This window comes from Polypterus senegalus, chromosome 2, assembly GCF_016835505.1.
Source record: "Polypterus senegalus isolate Bchr_013 chromosome 2, ASM1683550v1, whole genome shotgun sequence".
NCBI lineage: Eukaryota > Metazoa > Chordata > Cladistia > Polypteriformes > Polypteridae > Polypterus > Polypterus senegalus.
Window position 1 is genome coordinate 199,591,367 of NC_053155.1, and position 24,705 is coordinate 199,616,071.

Genomic DNA, 24,705 nt, shown 5'->3' on the forward strand with positions numbered 1-24,705 from the left:
CCTGGACTTAAGGGATGATTGGTGCTGAGGCACTGGGTTTGTGCACTTTATTGTATAAATAATTGCAAATAAACGTGTGTGGGGTGATCAACATGTCTACCTGTCTGTGTCCGGGCTGTACCCCTCACCCTTAACTAACTAGTGAATTTTATTTGTTTTGATAAAGAATTCAAGGCACAGTTATCAAATACAGCTTGCATTAGGCTGTAGCAGTATGGAGAGAGACATGGAATTAGGAGCTGTGTGTGATAAAATAAACCAGCTAAGGTCAAAACAAGGAAAACAAGAATTGATAAACAAAGCCCTGAGACAAAAATCATAGTCATTATTTAAAAAAAAAAAAAGATAGTCAAAACCAATAACTTACACATAAACTAAGCCAAAACATAAGCTGAACATTGTGGTCAAAGGGACAGATAATGTGCACTAGTGTCCAGTGCTATACTTATACAAATTTAGTATATGTGCTTCAGGTTACATGTTTTGACACATACAGGCACTGTTTGAGCAGGTGTCTTTAGATTTTTTTACAATATTTCAGATGGACCCTTGACCTTCCTTCACACTGTATGTAGAACTTGATATCGAATCATGTCTGTTTGGATTAGATGTACTGTATCTGTGACAGTCTTCCTTTGTAACCCATTTCCAAGAGATTTCTGTCAATACTTATGTCACGACTGGGTACATACGCCTTCTACATATTTTTCATGATCACCTGATACACATCCCACAGTCTGCACACTTCCGATGCTGGGTGATTGGATTAATCATTGTCATTGTTATTATAATAATGCAGGTATTTCGTGAGTGAAAATTGACACTGACTTGTAGGCTGAAAATGAATGTCTACAACAACTGGTATGGGACCAGTGCCATCTCTGGACTGGTTTACTGCTATACCATTGTAGTATCAAGAGACTGAAAAACAACTGAAAGTCATCTGCTGTAACCAGCTACCAGTGAACGTGACAAGCAAATGGATTTCTGTGACTTTTCCGACACTGCTCATCATAGCAGTTCATTTCAACAACTATTTTCTCCACCAAACTATCATTGACAAATCAAATATAGTCCAGATAATCACAATTAACAGACATCCTGTGTTACCCATAAGCGGGCAACAAGGAGGTGCAGAATTGTCAGCAGTAGTACGAAGCTGACTCCAAACATGAACATCACTGAATCCTGGCAGTTTGGAATCTACCAAACACATATCAGTTTCACTATCCATGTCATCACTTGATGACCAGTTCACATCGCCCCCTCTATCACTCAATTCAAGCAATGGTTCAGTTTCAGGTTATTTGAAAATTGGCCTTATGTCTTTTCATTTTCCTTTGTGGGTTTGTTTGAAGGCTCCAACCCACTCATGGATATTGATGAGTTACCATAAAGTGGCACAATGCAAAACAGAGCGTAACTCTGTAATATCTCATGTAATATCTATAACATGAGTCTTGTAATGTCCATAACGTTAGTAATGAAACGCCCATCCATAGAGTCTAGCTGAAAACCTCCAGAGGTATACTCCATTGAGGAGGTTGGTGATGTTTACCAGTATGCCTGAACATAGTATGATTAGGATTAGGGAAGTCTGAGAGATATCTGACTCAAATAATGATGGCTGTCAAGTAAAGCAAGTGACATAAACATGTTGTTGAGACTGATATCAGAAGGTGTTTCATGACTGATGTTGAGTGAGTTCTGTGATATTCTGGTCATTATGTGACTGAAGTCATATTGCAGGCTGCAGTTAGACCCATCTCAGAATTTAAAGAAATAGTCATGTTTTTTGCAGCTTTCACTAGATTGCTGCAAAATACTGTCCCAAGAGTAACCTGGGCTTAACACTGTAAAGCATATCATTACGTATCTCTCCACGTTTGACTAAGGCTTAACTGTATTTCCATAGAATTCTGAGCTTGAGAAGGTTTATGGACGTGGTGAGAAAGAACATGCAGGTTATGTGCAGAGGAGAGATGCTGAGTATATTGTGAGAAGGATGTTAAGGATAGAGCTGCCAAGCAAGAGATAAGAGAAGAAGGCCTAAGAGAAGGTTTATGGATGTGGTGAGGAAGGATATGAAGGTGATGGGTGTAACAAAATAAGATGCAGAGGACAGGACGGTATGGAAAAAGATGATCTGCTGTGGCAACCCCTAACGGGAGCAGCGGAAAGTGGAAGATGTCATGGTCAGGTTTAAAACCAAGGAGTTTAAAAATCATAGGCCTTGCTCAAAATTCTTTAAAAATACCATAAATGACACAAATAGAATCCCCAAGGTTCCTAAGCATTAATTAATCACAGTACTATGTGCTATGAGCCTATGATGCTGAGACTAGGGTTCTCCCACGTGCCCTCTCCTTGAATGAACAAGCAAGGTAGTGGACATGTAATAAACTACCAATGGAAAATTAATTTATGCATTTATGTGTATATTCTTAATTAATGTATGTACTCACACATGATCAAAATTGTATCAACCATAATTGCCATCATAAAACAAAGCACCTACACTTACACAAGGACCCTTACACCTCAACTGAGCAAAAAGTCAGAATGTTCCACAAATAATTGGCAGATGCATGCTGTATAGCACATAAAAGCACATAATCTTATGTACCTTCACACTTGTTAAAAATGTGTGTCAATGAACTAAATCATTAACTCAAATAAATCTAACCAAAAAAGTAGCTCCCTTTAGGAATACCTACTGTTTAGTTGTGCAAAAACACATGGAAGCACTAGCGGTGCTCGTACATCATATCCACTTAACCAAAGCAGTCCTCACTCTTACCCCCAGAAAGAAAGAAAGATAGATAGATAGATAGATAGATAGATAGATAGATAGATAGATAGATAGATAGATAGATAGATAGATAGATAGAACTTTTTTTTTTCTCAGGGGAAATTTGGCTTTTTACAGAAGCTCTTTAAATAAATAAATAAATATGCATACATACTCTATGGTCTAAGCACACGCCAGAGTGACTAAAAATGGAGAAATCAGACTTGACTGTCACCGTCACAGTAAGGCATTATGCAAATGTATTGCTGTTGGTATAAAGGAGCCCCAGTAGCTTTCTTGGCACACTTCTGCTTAATAATTCATTGACTGAAAGTCCTCAGTGTTAGTGTGTCAGAGAGAGTTTTGTTTTAATTCTCTCCTTTGCTACTACCTTCAGGGGGCCCTGAGTGTGTCCTATAACTGAGCTTTCCTTTTTACTTACCTTGTTGATTTGGTGGGACTCTCTTAAAGTAATATTACCAGCCCAGTACACCACAGCATAGAAAATCAAACTGGCCATCACAGGGTTATAGAAGAGTTGAAGGATGTCACTTAAAAAAGGAATGCAGTCTCCTAAGAAAAAAGATCCTGCTCTGCCCTTTCTTATGCAATTACTCTACGTTCCAAGACCAGTCCAACCTGTCATTAATGTGGACCTCCGAGTACTTGGTGGAGTGGATCACCTCTACATCCAATCCTTGAATAGTGACCAAATACAGAGGCTGTTTGGTGTGTCAAAAGTCAATAACCAGTTCCTTGGTTTTCCTGATGTTAAGATGCAGACAGTTCTCTTTGCACCAAGAACCAGTCTTTTCCACCTGACTCCTACACTCCGTCTCATCCCCTGTATCAATACACCTCTTTAAGTGCAGAGTCATCTGAGAATTTCTGCAAGTGACCTAACCTGGTGTTATTATTTGTAGTTGGAGGTATACAGAGTGATGAGAAAAGGAGACAGGACTGTTCCTTGTGCTGCTCCAGTGTTGCTCACATCTGTATCATAAACACAGACCTTGAATCTTACAAACTGCCTGACAGACAGTCCATTATCCAGGACACCATAGGCTGATCCATCTGCAAATCTCTGAACTTACCTCTTAACAGGGATGGATGAATGGTATTGAATACACCAGAGAAATCAGAAAACATAAAGGAGGGGGTTTAAAATTCAGTCAGGCTGGGATGTGATGAATGCACAGTTGGAAGGAGAGTTGTGGTGAAGAAGATGACACAGGAGAGAGCTTTGGTGTTTGACTTTTGATAAGAGTAAGAAGTCAGACATCCCAGCAGACAGTCAGTCTTCCACCCTGTGAAGGCAGGTTTATAGCAGCAGCAGAGTTTTTTGTGTTCTGTTTCATTGGCACATTCTGTTCTCTTTAATTTCTGCTTACCTTGTGTGTTGAGTCACCTTGGTGTTATCCTGAAATGTCAGGAGGGTACACTTTTATATTTACAATGAGTACAGCAAAAAGTGGCAGTCCTTTTCCAGTTTACTCATTCTTTTTATTTTGAATTAAGTTTTGAAAAGGTTATGAATCTGCGGTGGGTTGCCACCCTGCCCGGGGTTTGTTTCCTGCCTTGCACCCTGTGTTGGCTGGGACTGGCTCCAGCAGACGCCCGTGACCCTGTAGTTAGGATATAGGGTTGGATAATGGATGGATGAAAAGTTATGTAAAGTTAGGTCCATAAATATTTGGACAGAGACAACTTTTTTCTAATTTTGGTTCTGTACATTACCACAATGAATTTTAAATGAAACAACTCAGATGCAGTTGAAGTGCAGACTTTCAGCTTTAATTCAGTGGGGTGAACAAAAAGATAGCATAAAAATGTGAGGGAACTAAAGCATTTTTTAACACAATCCCTTTATTTGAGGGGCTCAAAAGTAATTGGACAAATTAAATAACTAGAAATAAAATGTTCATTTCTAATACTTGGTTGAAAACCCTTTGCTGGCAATGACAGCCTGAAGTCTTGAACACATGGACATCACCAGATGCTGGGTTTCCTCCGTTTTAATGCTCTGCCAGGCCTTTATTGCAGCGGCTTTCAGTTGCTGTTTGTTTGTTGGCCTTTCTGTCTGAAGTTTAGTCTTCAACAAATGAAATGCATGCTCAATTGGGTTAACATCAGGTGACTGACTTGGCCATTCAAGAATTTTCCACTTCTTTGCTTTAATAAACTCCTGGGTTGCTTTGGCTGTATGTTTTGGGTCATTGTCCATCTGTATCATGAAACGCCGCCCAATCAATTTGACTAAATTTAGCTGGATTGGAGCAGACAGTATGTCTCTGAACACCTCAGAATTTATTCGGCTGCTTCTGTCCTGTGTCATATCATCAATAAACACTAGTGTCCCAGTGCCACTGGCAGCCATGCACGCCCAAGCCATCACACTGCCTCCACCGTGTTTTACAGATGATGTGGTATGCTTTGGATAATGAGCTGTTCCACGCCTTCTCCATACTTTTTTCTTGCCATCATTCTGGTAGAGGTTGATCTTGGTTTCATTTGTCCAAAGAATGTTTTTCCAGAACTGTGCTGGCTTTTTTAGATGTTCTTTAGCAAAGTTCAATCTAGACTTTCTATTCTTGAGGCTTATGAGTGGCTTGCACCTTGCAGTGCACCCTCTGTATTTACTTTCATGCAGTCTTCTGTTTATGGTAGACTTGGATATCGATACGCCTACCCCCTGGAGAGTGTTGTTCACTTGGTTGGCTGTTGTGAAGGGGTTTCTCTTCATAATGGAAATGATTCTGCGATCATCCACCACTGTTGTCTTCCATGGATGTCCAGGTCTTTTTTGTTGCTGAGTTCACCAGTGCTTGCTTTCTTTCTCAGGATGTACCAAGCTGTAGATTTTGCCACTCGTAATATTGTAGCAATTTCTCGGATGGGTTTTTTCTGTTTTCGCAGCTTAAGGATGGCTTTTTTCACCCGCATGGAGAGCTGCTTTTGACCGCATGTTGTCTGTTCACAGCAAAATCTTCCACATGCAAGCACCACACCTCAAATCAACTCCAGGCCTTTTATCTGCTTAATTAATAATGACATAATGACGGACTTGCCCACACCTGCCCATGAAATAGCCTTTGAGTCAATTGTCCAATTACTTTTGAGCCCCTGAAATGAAGGAATTTGTGTTAAAAAATGCTTTAGTTGCCTCAAATTTTTATGTAATTATTTTGTTCAACCCACTGAATTAAAGCTGAAAGTCTGCACTTCAACTGCATCTGAGTTGTTTCATTTAAAATTCATTGTGGTAATGTACAGAACAAAATTTAGAAAAAAGTTGTCTCTGTCCAAATATTCATGAACTTAACTGTATAGAGGAAATATATCAGAAATGTGCACCTAACACTTGTAGCATCGACTTTATTGCAATAACAATGCTTTTTTATTACTAGAAAAAATATATCAGTATATATTAATATCGTATCTGAATTTGACTTCTGGCTTTTTGCCTTTATTGCTTAATATCATCCAACACTCTTTAATCCTATACAGGAAAAGAAGGAAGTGAGTGGTAAATGGAGACTTAACATATTATAGTAAAAAGCTTTTAAAAATAGGACTCATTTGGTTAAACATTTGCTCCATAAACAAAAGACAAAAAGTGAACAAAGTTTTTCAGTTCTGATAGTAATCCACTGTGAAGCTGGCAGTTACTTTATAAAATGGTTACTTATTACTGCTGTTTTTGTATCAGTAAACTGAGCATCCTGGCTGCTAATGTAAAGGGTTTGTAATTGGATTAAGAAAGTTTAGGCAGTGAATGGATGGACAGAAAACAGTCAGATGCACCTATCAAAAATGTCAAGAGTATTCAGGGTATCAGAACTGAAATCACTCCAAAGCAGTGAACTTCTATACACCAAATCTCAAAACTCTTCCAGCATTCCTAATTCCCAGCTGCTTTACTTGCTAGCTATTCAGCAGCCAGACTGTTGGACTCTTATCAAATCACGACACCCGTGTTCTCGGTCGAGCTGCCATACCTTTCAAATCCTTACATTGAGGAGTTGGCACAGTACCACAAATGTCCCAGGAAAAACAGCTTTAAAGAGAGAATGACACGGTTTTATTTGACAAAAAGTTAAAAAAAAAACAATAGCATGGAGAACTCTGTTTTCTCTGGGCGAGCATTTGAACTTTGCAACTATTTGCAGGCTTATGAATTTAGACAAAGCCTCAGTGGCTCCGGAAGGTCAGCTGTACCTCACTGGAGATAAAGATGAGTCAGCTCGAGCTCTACATCTGTCTGCCTGCCAGTGCATTCAGTGTCGAGTTGAGGGATGGCAGCGTACAAGTACTGCTCCAGTATCCTGCTTTTTTCTTTCTTTTTCCAGAACTCCTATGCTTTGGAAAGACATTATTATGTGGCAGCCGTTGTAGTAAACTGGGACTACGACATTCCAAGAAATCAAAGGTAAATCTGCTATTTTTTTATTTGATTTGTTGTACTGTTCTCTGCTGGGTTTGGGTTTCACAACATGACATTTCAAAGGGTTATGTTTTCTTTGCTAATATGAGGGGCAGCATGAGGAACATGCTGTTTTAAAATTTTACAGATGACTATTTTTATTTGGATTTTTTTTTGTCATACTAGCAATAAATTTTCCAATCTTATATCCACCTTTCACCCATCTCTCTGTGTACATGATAATTGGGAAATGCATAAAAATGTAAATCAATTGTTTTCTTAAAGACAAAAGCAAAATTGACATAAAACTTATATGTTGATGAGGAAAAAATGGCATAACATAAATGACATTTAATGTTTATGGAGAAATGCAAGATATATACTCACATGCTCAAGTTCTAAGCAGTTTTCTATCATCATACCCTTCTGGTATGTTATGTTAGGTGTCAACTAGACTTCTATACTTTAGTACAGCGTTTCTCAACCTTTAAATATTTGCAACCCGAGTTTTCATAGCAGTTTTAATCGCGCTCCCCCTAACATTTTTTTGAAATGTAGATGCATATTTTATTATACCTACTTAACTTTTATCGACATTTAACTAACTCTATATTTATTGTTCTAGTATCAGAATGTAGTTTAAGTTAATTTGTTTTGGTTTCAACCTATGCTTTTTTCATATTTTTGATTCTTGTTTTCTTTTTTTTTACATCTTCGCGCCCCCCTTTTTGTTACTTTACGCCCCCCTAGAGGGGCCCACCCCATAGGTTGAGAACCACTGCTTTAGTGCTACTCAGCTTATGCTTCATTTTTTTGTAAGGATATGAAAGCCTTTGCACTTTATTTACACAGTCCAGTCTTGAAGATGAAGTTATGAATTCTGTAACCACAATGAGCACATCATCAACAGGAGTTACTCGTCAGCTAATGCCAATTTTCTGATTGACTACTACAATTTACTTTAGTTTATGTTAGGTTGTTTGGTGATTCTGTTGGTAGCTTAGGGTTCCCTGAGATGTATTGGTATGCCATCCAGGGTTTGTTTGCACCTTATTTTTGTTTCTACCATAAAACATACCATCGACAATGAATTAAATAATGTATCTTATTACATGTAACACCTGTTAACAAATGGGGCCAACTACCTTTTTGCTATGGACCCTGACTTTAGAGACTTAACATGAAGTTGCTATTAGCCATGTACTGAATGTTTTACCCATTAACAACAACAACATAGATTTATTTCTTGCATGGCCCAAAATCACACAAGGAATGCCTGAATGGGCTTTAATTGGCCCGTTTTTTTGACAGCCTCCCACCCCTGATTGCCTAAGAAGACAAGAACAAAACTCTACAAATAAAATGGAAGAATCTTATAGGTTTTAAAGACAATGCATGTTAGATCTTAAATAAGAATTATCTTTAAAGAATCATAAGAATTATGTTTAAAGGACAAAAGACACTGACGGAGAGGTGAGAAGTGATTTAAGGTGAGACGGATCTACAAGTTTTTTCGTAGGCTCTGGTAATTCTAGTGTTAATGACTCGGATAAGAAATACATTTAATGACTCCAGGTAAGCCAATAGTCTTTACCATGACAAGATAAGCACTGCTACTCCACAGAGTTGAGGGTCAGAAAAAGGATGAACATTTAAAGTGCTACTTTATTTGCATGCAGTATTGTGATACACTGATTCAGGCCTAAACTCGTTGAAAAACCTCTGTGCTAACATTATTACTCAAGAATCTAGCTACAAATAGAATTGATAAAATTATTAATAAAATAATATTTTCAAACCCATTTAATTCAAGTCAGGGTTGCAGGGGATCAGACTCTATCCTGGCAGCATGGGGTGCAAGGTAGAAAATGGGGAGGGCCAACTCTCACACATTCCCCCACACTAGCTCAATTTTGAATTATCAATTAACCTAACTTGCATCTCTTTGACGAAGATTTTAAATTTAAATGGCTTTTTAGTCAGGTTCCTGTCTAGATCGTTTAAACTGTATGCTTTAAAAAGAGAGAAGCGGCCCGGTTCTGATTCACTGTGTGATATCACTTTTAAATATCGTCTACAGTGCCTATAGAAAGCATTCACCCTCTTAGAAGCTTTCACATTTTATTATTATTACAAGATTGAATCACAGTGCATTTAATTGGGCTTCTCTGACATTGATCAACAGAAAAGAGCTCTTTAATTTCAAAATAAAAACAGATCTGTGTAAAGTGGTCTAAATCATTTACAAATATAAAACACAAAATAATTGATCACATAAGTATTCACTTTCTTTAATGTGACAGACCTAAATCAACACTTGAGTAGCCAATTGGTTTTTGAAATCACATAATTAGTTCAATAGAGATCACCTGTCTGCCACTCCAATTGATTGCAGTATAAATGTACCTTATCTGGGATGCCCCACATGTGGTGAGTCATATGAATGAAGACAATGAAGACAAAAAAAACCAAAAAAAACCAACAACACAACACACCCCACCACCACACACACCAACAAAACACCAAACCACTCCAAGCAACGCCATGAAAAGGTGATTGAAAAGTACAAGTCAGGGGATGAAGAAATTCATTGAATACCCCTTGAAGTTCAATTAAATCAAACATTACAAAATGAAAAGTGTATGGTACAGTTGTAATTTTACAAGGGAATAGCCTCCATAAAAAACTAAGTGGTCATACAAGAAGAAGACTACTAAGGGAGGCCACCAATGAGAACTCTGCGGTTACAAGCTACAGAGGCTTAGATTGAAGAGACTATGCAGACAAATGTTGTGCTCTACCCTTTGCTGCTTGATAGGACAGTGGCGATGAAAAGGCTACTATAAAAAAAAAATCACACATATGACATTTTTGATAGGTGTTTACTAGAGGGTACACAGAAGATTCGTAAAGTCAGCTAGAAGAAATTTCTATAATCTGATGAGACCAAAAGTGAGCTTTTTGGCTATCAGCCTGAATATCATGTTTAGAGAATTTGTTGCTGGACTTGATAAAGGCTCTCTGCTTGAAATCTTCATGCAGCCTGGCAAAGCTTGAGCAGTTTTGCAAAGAAAAATAAGGAAAAACTGCAGTGTTCAGATATGCAAAGCTGACAATGACCTGTGCACATGGACTAAAGGTTGTCATGGCTGCCAAAGATATATCTACTGAATACTGATAATGAATCAATAAGTTAGTGTTTTATATTTGTAATTAACTTAGATCACTTTGCAGAGATTTGTTTTCACTTTGACATTAAAGAGTCTTTTTCTGTTGATCAGCATCAAATCCACTGAGGCTCATCCATCCATTCATCCATTATCCAACCCACTATATCCTAATACAGGGTCACGGGGGTCTGCTGGAGCCAATCCCAGCCAACACAGGGCACAAGGTAGGAAACAAACCCCAGGCAGGACGCCAACCCATCGCAAACTGAGGTTCAACATTGTATAATAACAAAATGTGAAAACTTCCAAGGTGGTGAATACTTTTTATAGGCACAGTATTTCTAAAAGTGTTCTTCTCACTTGTTGCTTCTTTTATCTGTACCTAAATTTGCACTTGTTTGCACAGCTTCTCTTTTTAAACTTGAATTATTGCCTTTCATGTGGTACCTTATTATCTGATTTTTGAAAATTATGATAAACAATATTGTAGGTAGTCCTCTGATCAACTCTGCTTGCTACCTCCACATACAATTCAACCATATTTGCAAAACAGGGGAAAAGCACCCAAAGAAAAATTCCCCTCTATTTCTGTCTGCCTGTCACCAAGTGCAGCAAAGAGCAATCACAATGCTGCAAACCACATCAGATAACTGGGCAGCCACTGCATCCGCCATTCTTTCTCTATCAGTAGTGAAACCTCACTCTTTTTCATTTAACAGGAGTTGTTTCCATATGGCAGGTCCTGAACACTTTGGTTTCTAGAGTGTCCACATCTTGTATTGTGTAATGCTGGCGTTTACAATCGGGGGTGCCCACACTCCCAGTGGGATGTGAGATAGCAGTTCAAGGGTTGCAGCAAAGAGGTGGGCTGTGTTGCGATTCACCAAAATTGAGGGAGATGTATTGTCTGATGTTATTGTAGTGCAATCAGTGTCTTGCAGTGTGCCATTGTTTGTAGGTCATTTATTAATTAGGGCTTCTTTTCTATAACATGAAAAGATTCAAACATTGCATATGCAATTGTCACCTGAGAATGATCTTCAGAAATGCATGTTCTTGCAGGTTCCATCTTGTTGGCGTAGTTTTTTATGAACGTGAGCAATGTTTTTTAATTGAATGGAGATTTTGGACTATGCAAAGATCAATAGAGATGGGCGAGGTATAGTATTGATTTCTGTGCAAGCCCTGATCATGAAACATCACTGATTTCAAGGTTTGATTGACATTTTTGCCTGGGTGGGGACAAAGGGGACTAAATTGGATGCAACACCTGCTGTTTACACTCAGTCTATCTCTTCTGCTGGCGGTCCTGGCAGTACAGCAGTAATTTTAACTGTGTAACACATCTGTTTTTGAACTGTAGTGCAAGCGTTATCAGGGGGCAAAGCTCATTGGCTGTGTTTCATTGCTTTCATTGCACATGTGGCTTTATGGTCATCTTCAATCCCTCAAACCTCTTGATTATTCATAGTGTGTCATTTCCTCATGGTGCTCGATGCTTCGTGGGATACCCTACCCCTGGATTGTCAATCGAGTGTCAAAGCTTCACAGTGAACATATTTGCAAGATTACTGAGATTTATTAAGCTAAATTGCTCAATTTATATCTACATTTTATGCACAGAGTTCAAAGCTTATTTGTTTGAGTTGAATTTGTTCACCTGCAGTACTCTATATGGTTCAATTTGTGGTTTGAAAATTAGAAATTTGAGTTCTTAATCTTCAAATGTGATGTTACTTTTTTAGAGGGTCCAATGACAAATTATACATTTATAGTGGTGTGAAGCATGAAAAAGGTTAGGAACCACTGGTGAGTAATGAGTGATAGCTTCCTCTGGGACAGGTTTAGTCCTGAGGACAAGCATTTTTCACAACTACCACGTCTCCTGATGTGTTCCACTATTAGTTCTGCCTCTTTGTTTTTGTAGTATGGTGCAGGTTGTTCCCTATTGCTCCTGAGAATGTACCATTATTAGCAATGGCATCCGCCCAATTACAGCTGTCCTTCACAATATCACTAACAAATGTACGTGACTGAGTGAAACAGACTGCATCAGAGACAACCCAAGCTCATTCCCATATTACCAACATTCAGTACTTGTATAGCTTCATCTCATGCAGCTTGTTTATGTTCATGATTTATATTCTGTGTTTTTCAACAAAAACACTTTATGTGGCCTCTTCTCTATCAGTGGTAAGCTGATGGTGACCATGAGGAGTCTCACTAGTTGTTTCTATGGCCAGCAATTCACATAAAAGGAGGGCTCCCATGGCTCATTCCTGGGCATCAAGTGTAATGGCATCCCTGACCAGTTTCCATCTGTAGGAAACTGTAGTATTTTGTCATTACTTTCATTTTGTTTGTTTGCACCTTTTCAGTAAATAGTCACTGACATCATGAATGCTGCAATTTTGTCTAATTGCTGCTGTTAGGGTTAGGTGTAGGATTAGGGGTTGAGGTTCTTGCTTCAAAGACTGTGATTATAGCCTTGGATATGCTCTAGGCAGTCCAGGGAGACACCTAGGACAAAAATGCTGGCATTCTAGCACCATATAATGTTTTTGGTTGTTTCTCATTTTTGCCTTTAAAACTTTATGTCCCAAACATATTTTTAAATGATTGTGTTTTTAATGATATTGAAAATGAAATACACTTTCCCACAGTGCTGTGTTATTTTATTATGGGCACCGCCATTGTGAGACCTTTTTTGTCAACGGTTGCAATGCAAGATGAGCAGGAGTGTGCAACACATAATGTCATTAATGCAACAGCATAAAGGTCAGTTTAGTACACATCCTGGCTGTCTGAGATTGCAGATTCTTTTTATAAAAAACTTTAGTTTTTATTCTTGTTAGTGTATTCTGGTTTTGAAATATCTTTCTGTTCTTATGTTACAATTAACATCTTGTCAGTTTGGCTCTGGTTACATGTTTCATATTTGGATACGATTTGCCTGCACTACTTCGAAAACTACAATTCTTGGTTCACATCCTGAGCCTTATTTACTTTAGTCACATCTTAAAACCATACACTTCTTATTTTAATTCTCTTAGCATTCTAAAATGTGGTCACCAAGAGCAGTCAGTATAGCTGTGAGTTTTAACGAATCAGGTATGGGATGAAGATTGCCTAGGGCAAGGAGGGGATCACAGTTTACCAATTCAAACAGCAATGTGTAATAAACAACAACATGCTTAATTTCAGTTCTCATGATGTTGTTGAGTATTTCTCAAAATCCAGAGTTTATAAATGCAGCAGGTAGCAGGCAAAATTATTGGGATGTAATCTGAATATTAAAAAGGTTCCAGGCCTTTACCTGAAGAGGGAGGAAACTGAATTAAGTGCCATTTCTGTCTAGAGTTCAAATTGAAGTTTACTGTCAAGTGTCCCTAGTACAATGAGATCTTACATCAGACAATGAATAAAGCAGCATACAGTACATTCCAATTGAACATTATACAACATGTAGCTGCATTTATTCAAAATTACCAATGTTCTGCATCTTTATAGCACACTTCATGCAATAGTGTGACATATGTTCAAATAATTCCACAGACCAAATATCTTTGCTCTAAACGATTTCATTTAATTTCAAAGCAAAACAGTTCACAGAAAAATAGAAAAAAATGTATATTAAAGAAAAGCTCTTATTTAAGAAAAGTTCTGTTTAAGGCTTATATATCTCTAAGTTTGGTTATACAGTGTTAGAAGAAAGACTCTCCAGACATTATAAAGGTTTGGGACAGCCACCCGTATGTTATATTCCGGCAGCAAAAGTTTGAAATTATTGAACAGAGATGTTCACAAGATTGAGTACAAAACAGAACTGAATACTTGGAAGTAAGATGGCGGTTTTAAGAGCTGATGGTGGAAATGATGTCATCTATGCCGGAGCTGGAAGTGACATCACCAGAGGTGCCGGGACCTGGTGAAATTTCCCATTAATGGTCTGCAAGGAACTGAGAGAGACAGTCAGCACACTCTGCCACCCCCTGGTCTGGTGTAGTATTACATTTACTCAGGCCCATTAGCTGTCTCCTACTCGCACGTGTGTGACAACAGGCATGCTAGAACATAAATGCGTTAAACACGGTCAGAAAACTGTATGCCATCTCCTATTTGCAAACATATCTAACAGTTAGTGTTAGCAGCCAGACTGTTCCCTAACTAGCTTGATTAACCCTCTGTTCTACAGATACAGCTAAGAAATCTCATGTTGACTTACACAGGATGAAAGGATATACCATATTTTAGTCAGCTGAAAGAAACTGACATTCTATAGAAATTAAGCAAACAATTATATAAATTTAACATCAAATATTAACTTTCTAATACTGGCTCTTACACAATATATATTTTTTACAAATTAAGAAGGCAGCCATGTAATTGGGAACCTTCAAATGCTGAGGGAATTTTTTTGAAGCTTCCCCCAGATCTGAAAACAATTCTGTCTCCAAGCTCAGCAGGCAATTCCGCTGACCACGTGGCTTGCTTTTTCATCTGATAGACATTGTCATCTGTGGGACTTTTCAAAGACTGTTGAATGTTTTTTACTGATCATGTCCAATCAATTGAATTGACCACAGGCAAACTACAAACAAGGAGTAGAAACATTTCAATGATGATCAATAGAATGAGATACACCTAAACCTAATAAGTGGCATTGTAAAGGGTCTGAATACTTGTGTCACTGTGATTTTTTTGTTTTTTATTTTTAATAAATCTGTACAAATGTCTAAAATCCTGTTTAAGATTTACCGTTTTGCGTTCTGGTGAGTCTTGCTCAAGGTAAGAAAATGAATTGAAATTATTTTAGCATAGATTCTGGTCTCGTCCGATGCGAGAGATGGACGTCTGAAGTGGAGCTCCGCTAGCAGTGGTGCTATTTTTCATATTATTTGCTTATTATTCTGAGATATCCTGTATTTATTCAACCCGAGAGGGACTGCTACAGTATATGTAAACACATATAAACATGGCCAACAAGAAGGGGGTCCGAAAGAATCGAAGACTAAAGCTACATCCAAGCTGCGATCAGCAAGCCCTAGTTCGAGATACGGCCTCTCAGAGACAGACCTGGATCAGATGGGCGAAAGTACAGACTCCTCGGGACCACGGTCCGCTACATCGTCGCCGGCTGAGAGCGAAAAGGGGAGCGAAGGTGCGATCGTGAGTGCAGATGTGGATAGCTCGCCGATTGGAGAGGATTACCTGAAACTGGAAAAGGCCGGGAGGTCCGCGGCTTCAGTTACGCAATTACGCGGACTGGAGCAGCGGGACACCGCTTCAGCAGAGTCTGCTGCTTCATCTACGGTACAAGAAGGCACATTTGAGCTATCTGAACTGAAAGTGTTGCTCGCTGAGCTCACGCAAGATATAAAGAAAAGCGAGAAGGCTAATGAGAAAGCAACGGCAAAGGCACTTGAGAGACTGAAACAGGAATTAAAACAGGAAATCCAACAGGCAAATGAAAGGCTGCGTCAAGAAGTACAACTTGAACTTCGACAGGTGCTGGGTAAAATTGAAGAGCGCATTGAGAAAAACTCGGTTAAACTGAGCACGCTTGCTGATCAATTGGAGCATCTTAGTGAGACATTCACGAATCGGATCGAAATAGCCAACATCTAGCTGCCAGTGCCGAGGAAAGAGCAGTAAATGTCAGTTCGAATGTAAAAACTCGAGAAAAACTTGGAGACAGACTGGCTGCTTTAGAAGATGGGAGTAGAAGGTATAATGTCAGAATTGAAGGCCTGCCGGAGAATCGAGAAAGTTTAAACCCTGTGAAATTCGCAACTGAACTTTTTTCTAAAATAATCGGGGGCGACTTTAAAGCAGAATCTGAGATAGCAGCGCTTACGCGCACGCTGATCAAACACCGTCAGACCCGACCAAGATCTTTTATAGTTCGTTTTGAACGATTATCATTTAAGTTAGAGGTGATGGAACTCCTCAGAAAAAGGAAGATATTATATATGAAAATTGCCACATTCGTCTTCCTGACTTCTCTCCAGCAACAGCTATTAAGCGCGCCTTCTATAATATTAAACAGCGCTACGGCAAGCCAATGTCAAATACGCCTCCTGTATCCGCAAAACTGAAAGTGGAATGGCAGGGTCATTTCTATGTTTTCGCTAGCAAGGAGGAGCAGAAAATGAATTAAGAAAGCTGATCCCGAGACTATTCTGATACATAATTGTGAGTCATGGCGGTAAATGATAAAGCTAGGATTAATAATCTACTGTCTGATCTATTTGTTTTAAAATACGGGTTTTTATCAGCATATATTCTCATATTCTTATATTATTATTACTTACTTATTACTTATCATTACTTAGTATTACTAGGGCTAAATGTTTATGTTTTATTGTGCTTAATTACGTTTTCCTCCTCTTTTTCTTTTCTAATTATTTCATGTGTACCCTAAATGAGACTGTTCAATATCATACCCTTGGTTTGCTGTTATTGCTATTACTGCATTAAGACTTGTTATGCTTGTTTTGGACACATCTTTAACACCATCACCTGGGTTTATTATCTGGGGATATCATCTTAATGCACTAAAATTGCTGAAGATTATATATATATATATAAGTGCAAAATTCTTTTTTTTTTCTTTTCCTCTTTTAAAGACTATATTGGTAACAGATATCTCTATCTTTTAACCTTAAAGCCCACTGCATGGGGGCTTGATGTGCTTTGGACGTGCTCTGTCTCTGGGTATGTCAGAGGACTGGGACTGCATGAAGTGGGTTTTAGCCTCACCTGGGGAGGCAAAAAGGGAGGGTGGGGGTTAAGGGGAAGAGAAAGAGAGCAGGCTTGATCTATATCTAATCTATCATCTCAATCTTTATAATTATAACTATCAACGTAATAATAAGCTGCATGGCAACAACTCTTGGGGAATAGGAAATTAAGACCTAAACTATTTCACTTCCAGTTAAGACTATAATATGACACCAAAAACTCAGAATCAGTGTCTCCATGATGGGACAGTTAACTTCGTAAGCTGGAATGTTAAAGGCCTGAATCACGAATTAAAGAGAAAGAAAGTACTTTCTCACCTAACAGGTCTAAATGCTAAAATAGTATTTTTACAGGAAACCCACTTACTAAGTAAGGATCAGTTCCGCTGCAAAAGACTGGACTGGCCAAATGTTCCATTCTAGTTTTACAAAGAAAACTAGAGGGTGGGAATTCTCATACATAGAACAGTACCATTTGTAGCATCAGATGTAGTATTGGATCCTGAAGGGAGATATGTGATGGTCATGGGAGACTTATCTAACTGTAAAATGATTTTGATAAATGTTTATGCACCTAATGTTGATGATAAGGAATTTATACAAAATTTATTTGCATCCATTCCCAATCTGAACACTCATAAACTTATAATGGCTGGGGACTTTAATTGTGTTCTAAATCCACTTTTAGATAAGACTTCCTCCACAGGGGAACGCAACTAACACCGCAAAGATAATTACAAAGTTTATAACTGATCACAACTTATCAGATCCCTGGAGGTTTTAAACCCAAATTCAAGAACATATTCTTTCTACTCACCAGTACATCATTGCTACTCAAGGATTGATTACTTCTTTATAGATAATAACTTCTTGCCTAAGATTAAATCTTGTAAATACGATGCTATTGTTATTTCAGACCATGCTCCGATGATCTTGGAGCTGAAATTACTAAGCCCCATACACTCACCCCAGATGGCGCCTCAATCCGCTTCTATTAGCTGACGAGAATTGTACTGAATTTATATCCAAACAAATTGAATTCTTTCTAGAGACAAATACATCCCCTGAGATCTCTGCAGGAATACTCTGGGAAACTCTTAAGGCCTTCTTAAGAGGACAGATTATCTCATATCTTTCCCACAGAAATAAATCCGAAGCGAAGAAAGTAGCAGAGATAAAAGCGAAATTACTAAAATAGATGAAGAACATGCCAGACTACCAAGCGAGACTCTACATAAGAGGAGGCAGGCTCTACATTCAGAATTAAACCTCTTGACAACTAAAGAAACCGAACAACTAATTTACAAATCCAGACATCATTATTATGAACATGGAGAGAAAGCTAATAAGCTTTTAGCAACAAATTCACAAGCAAGATGCATAGCAACGCAATCTCGTAATTACTAACACTAACGGAGATAAAATCATCGAACACAAAAATATAATGTACACTTTTAGAGACTACTATAAATCCCTATATACTACTGAGTTTAAAGAAGACAATATACAATCTAATGCATTTCTGGATAAATTACAGATACCACAAATTGACGCTTTAGTGTGGAGGAACTCGATAAACCTCTGTCATTATCAGAATTACTGGATGCTATAAAGTCACTCCAAGGTGGAAAAGCAGCAGGCCCTGACGGCTACCCTGCAGAGTTTTACAAGAAATTCTCCGCTCAGCTAGCTCCCTCCTATTAGCAACATTTACAGAAGCCAGAGATAACCAATCTCTTCCACAAACCTTTCGCCAAGCACTAATCACTGTCTTTCCAAAACAAAATAAGGACTTATTACAATGTGCATCATACAGACCAATTTCACTTCTGAATAACGACGTTAAAATACTCTCTAAAATCATAGCTAGAAGGATGGAGAAAGTGCTCCCTCAGTAATATCACAAGACCAAACTGGATTTATTAGGGGCCGACACTTATCTTCAAATCTTCGACGCCTGTTTAATGTAATATACTCACCAACTAAATCAAACACCCCAGAAATATTATTATCATTGGATGCAGAAAAAGCATTCGACATGATTGAATGGAAATACCTTTTACTATTTTGGAGAAGTTTGGGTTTGGCCCAACATTTGTGCATGGATTAAATTACTGTATACTAACCCAGAAGCTTCAGTTTGCATCAATAACATTTGCTCAGACTACTTTAAACTAGAACGTGGCACAAGACAAGGATGCCCTTTGTCACCACTGCTGTTTGCAATTGCCATTGAACCACTGGCAATACATTGTCGAAATACTGATCAGATAAAGGGGATTAGCAGAGAAGGACTGGAACAGAAAATCTCATTATATGCAGATGACATGGTACTGTATATATCGGACCCAGAAAATTCTGTGCCTGCAGTCTTAGCAGCACTCACAGAATTTCAAAAGCTCTCTGGTCTCAGAATTAATCTGAATAAAAGTGTACTCTTTCCGTGAATTCTCAAGCATATAATATTAGATTAGACACCCTTCCTTTTATCATTGCAGAACAGTTTAAATACCTCGGGGTAAACATCACAAGTAAACATAAAGCTCTTTATCAACAAAATTTCGTGTCTGCATGGAAAAAATTAAACAAGACTTGCATAGATGGTCAACCCTTCATCTCACACTAGCTGGAAGAATTAACACTGTTAAGATGAATATTCTTCCTAAGCTCCTTTTTATTTCAAAACATACCAATATACATTAATAAATCGTTCTTTAAGCAATTAGATTCAACAATAACCTCATTTATTTGGAATTCTAAACATCCACGCATCAAAAGAGCGACCCTACAAAGACAAAAGGCAGAAGGCGGCATGGCTCTACCTAACTTCCAGTTTTATTACTGGGCGCAAATATACAGTCGATAAGAACCTGGACACAAATAGAAGAACATACACAGGCATGGACCGCAATAGAAGTAAAATCCTGCAGTACTTCTTTGTATTCCTTGCTTTGTGCTCCAATAAACACACGCTATCGGCAATACACTAATAACCCAATTGTGCTCCACTCACTTAGAATCTGGAACCAATGTAGAAAGCATTTTAAGACGGAGAAGCTTCTTTCTGTGGCACCCTGCAAAAGAACCACCTCTTTCAACCCTCACAAACATATGCAGTTTTAATATCTGGAAAAATTTGGAATTAACTTGCTTAGAGATCTTTATATAGACAACGCCTTTGCATCCTATGAACAATTACATTCCAAATTTAACATTCCAGCTACAAATTTCTTTCACTATCTTCAAATCAGGAACTTTGTTAAACAGAACCTTCCAGATTTTCCTCATCTTGCACCCTCATCCACGCTGGAAAAATTATTGCTCAATTTCAAGGAGTTAGACTCCATCTCTACAATATATAAAATCCTTTTACAATCCCTTCCTTTCAAAGATCCAAGAGGACACTGGGAAAATGACCTCTCAATTAATATATCAGAAAAGGAGTGGAAAGTAGCAATGCAGAGAATTCACTCAAGCTCCATATGCAAAGCATACAATTATACAACTCAAAATTATATATCGAGCACATCTGTCTCGACTAAAACTCTCAAAATGTTTCCAGGGCATGATCCAACCTGCGAACGTTGCAACCAAGCCCCAGCCTCACTAGGTCACATGTTCTGGGCCTGCTCCAAATTAACATTATTCTGGACAAAAATTTTTAATTACCTCTCAGACAGTCTTGGACTCACAATCCCTCCTAACCCATTAACAGCTGTGTTTGGGGTTCTTCCAGAGGGTCTTAAAGTGGAGAAAGACAAACAAATTGTGATTGCATTCACTACACTGTTGGCACGCAGACTTATTCTGATAAACTGGAAGAACCCAAACTCTCCTCTTTTAAGTCAGTGGGAAACTGATGTGTTATATTATTTAAAATTGGAAAAATCAAATACTCAGTTAGAGGATCTGTGCAGACTTTTTCAAAACATGGCAGGATCTAATCAGTAATATTTTGAAATGATTTTATAAAGCACAGAGAATTTGTTGATTTAGGTATTTTTACAAGCCTTAAATTTTACACCGTTTGGCTTGCTCTCTCTCTCAAGGGTGGGGATCGATCTGTTCTTAGCATAATTCTTTTTTTTGTAAAAACTTGATTGCTATGTATTGATTGTAATAAAATTAATAAATATTAAAAAAAAAAAAAAAAAAAGAAATTATTTTAGCACAAGGCTGCAACATAGGAAATGTGAAAAAAGTGAAGAGATCCAAGCATGCGCTGAATTCACTGTATACTGTAATAGACGTTTTCAGCTGGCTACCCAGCCAAACTCAACAGTCATGGGTGAAGGGCCAAATTTAAGGGAGGTAACCAAGAACCTGATGGTCACTCTGGGTGAACTCCTATGTGTGTAGATGGGAGAAACTTTCAGAAGGACAACCACCACTACAGCACTTCTCTGATGTATGCATTATGGCTGTGTGGTTGGACAGAAGCTTCCAACCATTGGAAGTCCCCTTGGAATCTGCAAAAAGGCACCTAAAATATTCTAGGACTATGAGAAACAAGATTCTCTGGTCTAATGAAACCAAGATTAGTGTCATGTGCATTTACATTTATATTTATATTTTATATTTTATTATAATTATTTGACTGATATCTTTATCCAAGGCAACTTACAGAAATTATGATACAATTAATTACATTACTTTTGGTCTGGACGAAATCAGGCACTGCTTATAACCCATACAATACCAGTGAACAGCAAAGGATGGTAGTGGTAACATCATACTATGGGGTTGTTTTTCAGTGGCAAGGACTGAGAGATATGATATGACATTATAAGCATGCCGTTAGCCTAGAGAAAAATTTTAAATGTATAGTCTAGTGTACAGCAAATTAATTAAGAGGAAAAGCTCTTACCTTGGAATGTCTATACAAACGCTTCACTGTTTTCCCATTAGCAGAGAGCTGGCACCATCCAAACAAATATGTGTGCCAAGACTGGAGAGGTATTTAAACATGGTGCTTTAGCCCGGTGCATGCACATTCTGACAGCATCAGCCAAAAGGTGTTGTAAGGGTGGTCACTGTGGTTTAGGTTTGTTTTCATTTTCACCTTTAAAAGCAGATGGGTAATCATGGAAAGGGGCTTTGGTTTTATTTCTGATTTAAGTTATTTAGTGACTTGGATAGAGTTTGTGTATAGAGCTACACCAGTCCATCTTCACTCTAAGATTTAAGTAGATTTGCCCATTTTGGAGTAGGTTGCGGGGGAAATGGCAGAAATTTTAGGAGGCTTGGGATGCCAGGTGGTAGTGGTCATTTGCTGTGCTTTTATGGGTAGTAGCAGAGAAAACAGGATAGAACTGAGTACATGGCAGCTGAAGAGTCTTTGGGTGGCTCAGAGTCCAACTGAATCATAGGAGCTTTTTAAACCTCATATCTAGTTGGTGCAAGCTCTTGATTTTTGAGTTTTTAGGGCAGCTTTGTTTGTTTGTAGCTGTCACAGAGCCATGTTTTTTGTGATTATTATTTTTTGGCTGTTGAGCATTTTTAAATTTGGGTAAGAGATCATTTTATTTTTTTAGGGATTTTCACCCTCTTTTTTATGTAAACAGTTTTTGTGGACTTGCTTTTTGATATTATTATTGTTTTGCAACTTTCACCACTGTACATATTAACAGTAGAACTTTTTTTTAAGGATTGTTGTAAATAAACATCTTCCTTATTATAACAAACACCAGCATAAAGAATCTGTTTTTGGTCACCTTTAGTCCCAGCTGGTCCCGACTACTAGCAGAACACCTGTCAGTGGGTTATGACAGCCAGCTCATTCTTATTGGGCCAACTTAGAGTCACCAATTAAACTACCATATGCATCTTTGTGATTTGAGAGGACAACCAGTGTACCCATTGAAAAATTCCGATATGTGAAGCGTGGAACATGCAAGCAGGATAGACAAACATGCTGATCATTACATTGGCATGGTGTCTCAATATACTCAGTGGTTTAATGCTGCTTTGCGCTCATTGTCACATTGCTCTGCCCTTGTTGTAACATCTAATCTGTTCAGACTTTCCAAGGTTATCTCTCTCAAAGCTGCTCATGTGGTGACATGGTTATCCAGTGTTGTTGAGTTAAAAAGCAGCACTTTATCAGAATGCAATCAGCACTTCCCATCTCACCATATAGTACATGTAGACCTTACTTTTTACATCAGAAGTAAAATTAATGAGAGGGAGGTCAGTGGAATGGTGAGGATGCAAGGTTGGCAAAGGTGGATATGTTTAAATACTTGGGATCAACAGTACAGAGTAATGGGGATTGTGGAAGAGAGGTGAACAAGAGAGTGCAGGCAGGGTGGAATGGGTGGAGAAGAGTGTCAGGAGTAATTTGTGACAGACAGGTATCAGCAAGAGTGAAGGGGAAGGTCTACAGGAGGGTAGTGAGATCAGCTAAGTTATATGGATTCGAGATGGTGACACTGACCAGAAAGCAGGAGACAGAGCTGTTTAGATTTATTAATCCAGTCTTTCGCTAGAAGACATGATCTGTTTTAGTCAGTGGCTGGCGAGGTAAAAAGCAGGATCAAACTCTACACAGTATGGCAGTCCACGAAAAAACCCACCCACTCCCAGTATATAAAAGGGACAATTTAAACTTGCCAATTAGCCTACCTTCACATCTTCTCCAGATGCCAGGAAAGTCCATGAGGAGAATGTGTAAACGTGCTTACAGGCATCGACCGACCTGGCTAAGATTCAAGCCATAAAGCTGTGAAGCAGAAGTGCCACCACACCATCGCAGCTTTATTCAGTAACTTAGAAAATATGTTGTGTTTAAAACAAAATGTAGATAATTTGGATAAGTCTCCTCCAAGCCCTCCTGGTGCATTGTTTAAATATTTTTATGTTTTCCTGGAATCATTTGCAGCCATGGCATTCTGCAGACTAAGCAACTGATAAAATGTTAAGCCTGCCAATGGCGAAGCTTCAGTGGAATGCACCATTTGAAGAAATGTAATAGTGTATGGCAAGATACCAAAAAGAAATGTTTGCTTCAATGCCCTTAAAGCTGTTAAAGCTCATAGAAACTGTAATTTTAAAGAATATAAAAATTAAAACAAGCAAGCTCCCTTTCGAATATATTAAAATAGCATATACTGTAGCCATACTAGTTATTTAAGGCCTACACTCAATTCTTCACCTGTCTTATGTATTAAATGGAATGCGGGACTAGTTCTTCTTTGGGTCTTATGATATGTCAGCTTGAGCCCCACCAAGCAGCACTGCCCTATTGAGTCATTTACAAAAGAATCATAGGCTGCATGGTGATGTTAATGAAGAGTTTGAAAGTGAACATCTAAAACTGAAGTTCATATGCCAAGGTATGAACACCGGAACTTGCATTGTGACCTTAGTAGTACCCCAAGTTGTGTTCTTATTTGTCACTATATTTTGTGCATTTCTTCTTTTCTTCTTTCTTCTTATTTTAACCAAAACAATAAAAAATCCATAGTTCAGACATTTGTTTTCTTCTCAGGTGACATATGCAGTCACTCATGCACCAATGTACCTAATGGACTCGTGTTTGGGATGTGGAAGAAAATGAGACTACATAGACATGAGGAG

General features: G+C 38.3%; 1 protein-coding gene across 1 annotated transcript in view; it reads left to right on the top strand.

Moving 5' to 3' along the window:
* The first annotated feature begins 7,053 nt into the window (after positions 1–7,053).
* The window catches only part of f5 (coagulation factor V), a 116,500-nt gene continuing 98,848 nt past the window's right edge, over positions 7,054–24,705 (top strand). Inside the window, exon 1 of the mRNA XM_039745165.1 lies at positions 7,054–7,220. Coding sequence (XP_039601099.1) covers positions 7,087–7,220 — 134 coding nt within the window. The 5' untranslated portion in view covers positions 7,054–7,086. The remainder of the gene's footprint in view (positions 7,221–24,705) is intronic.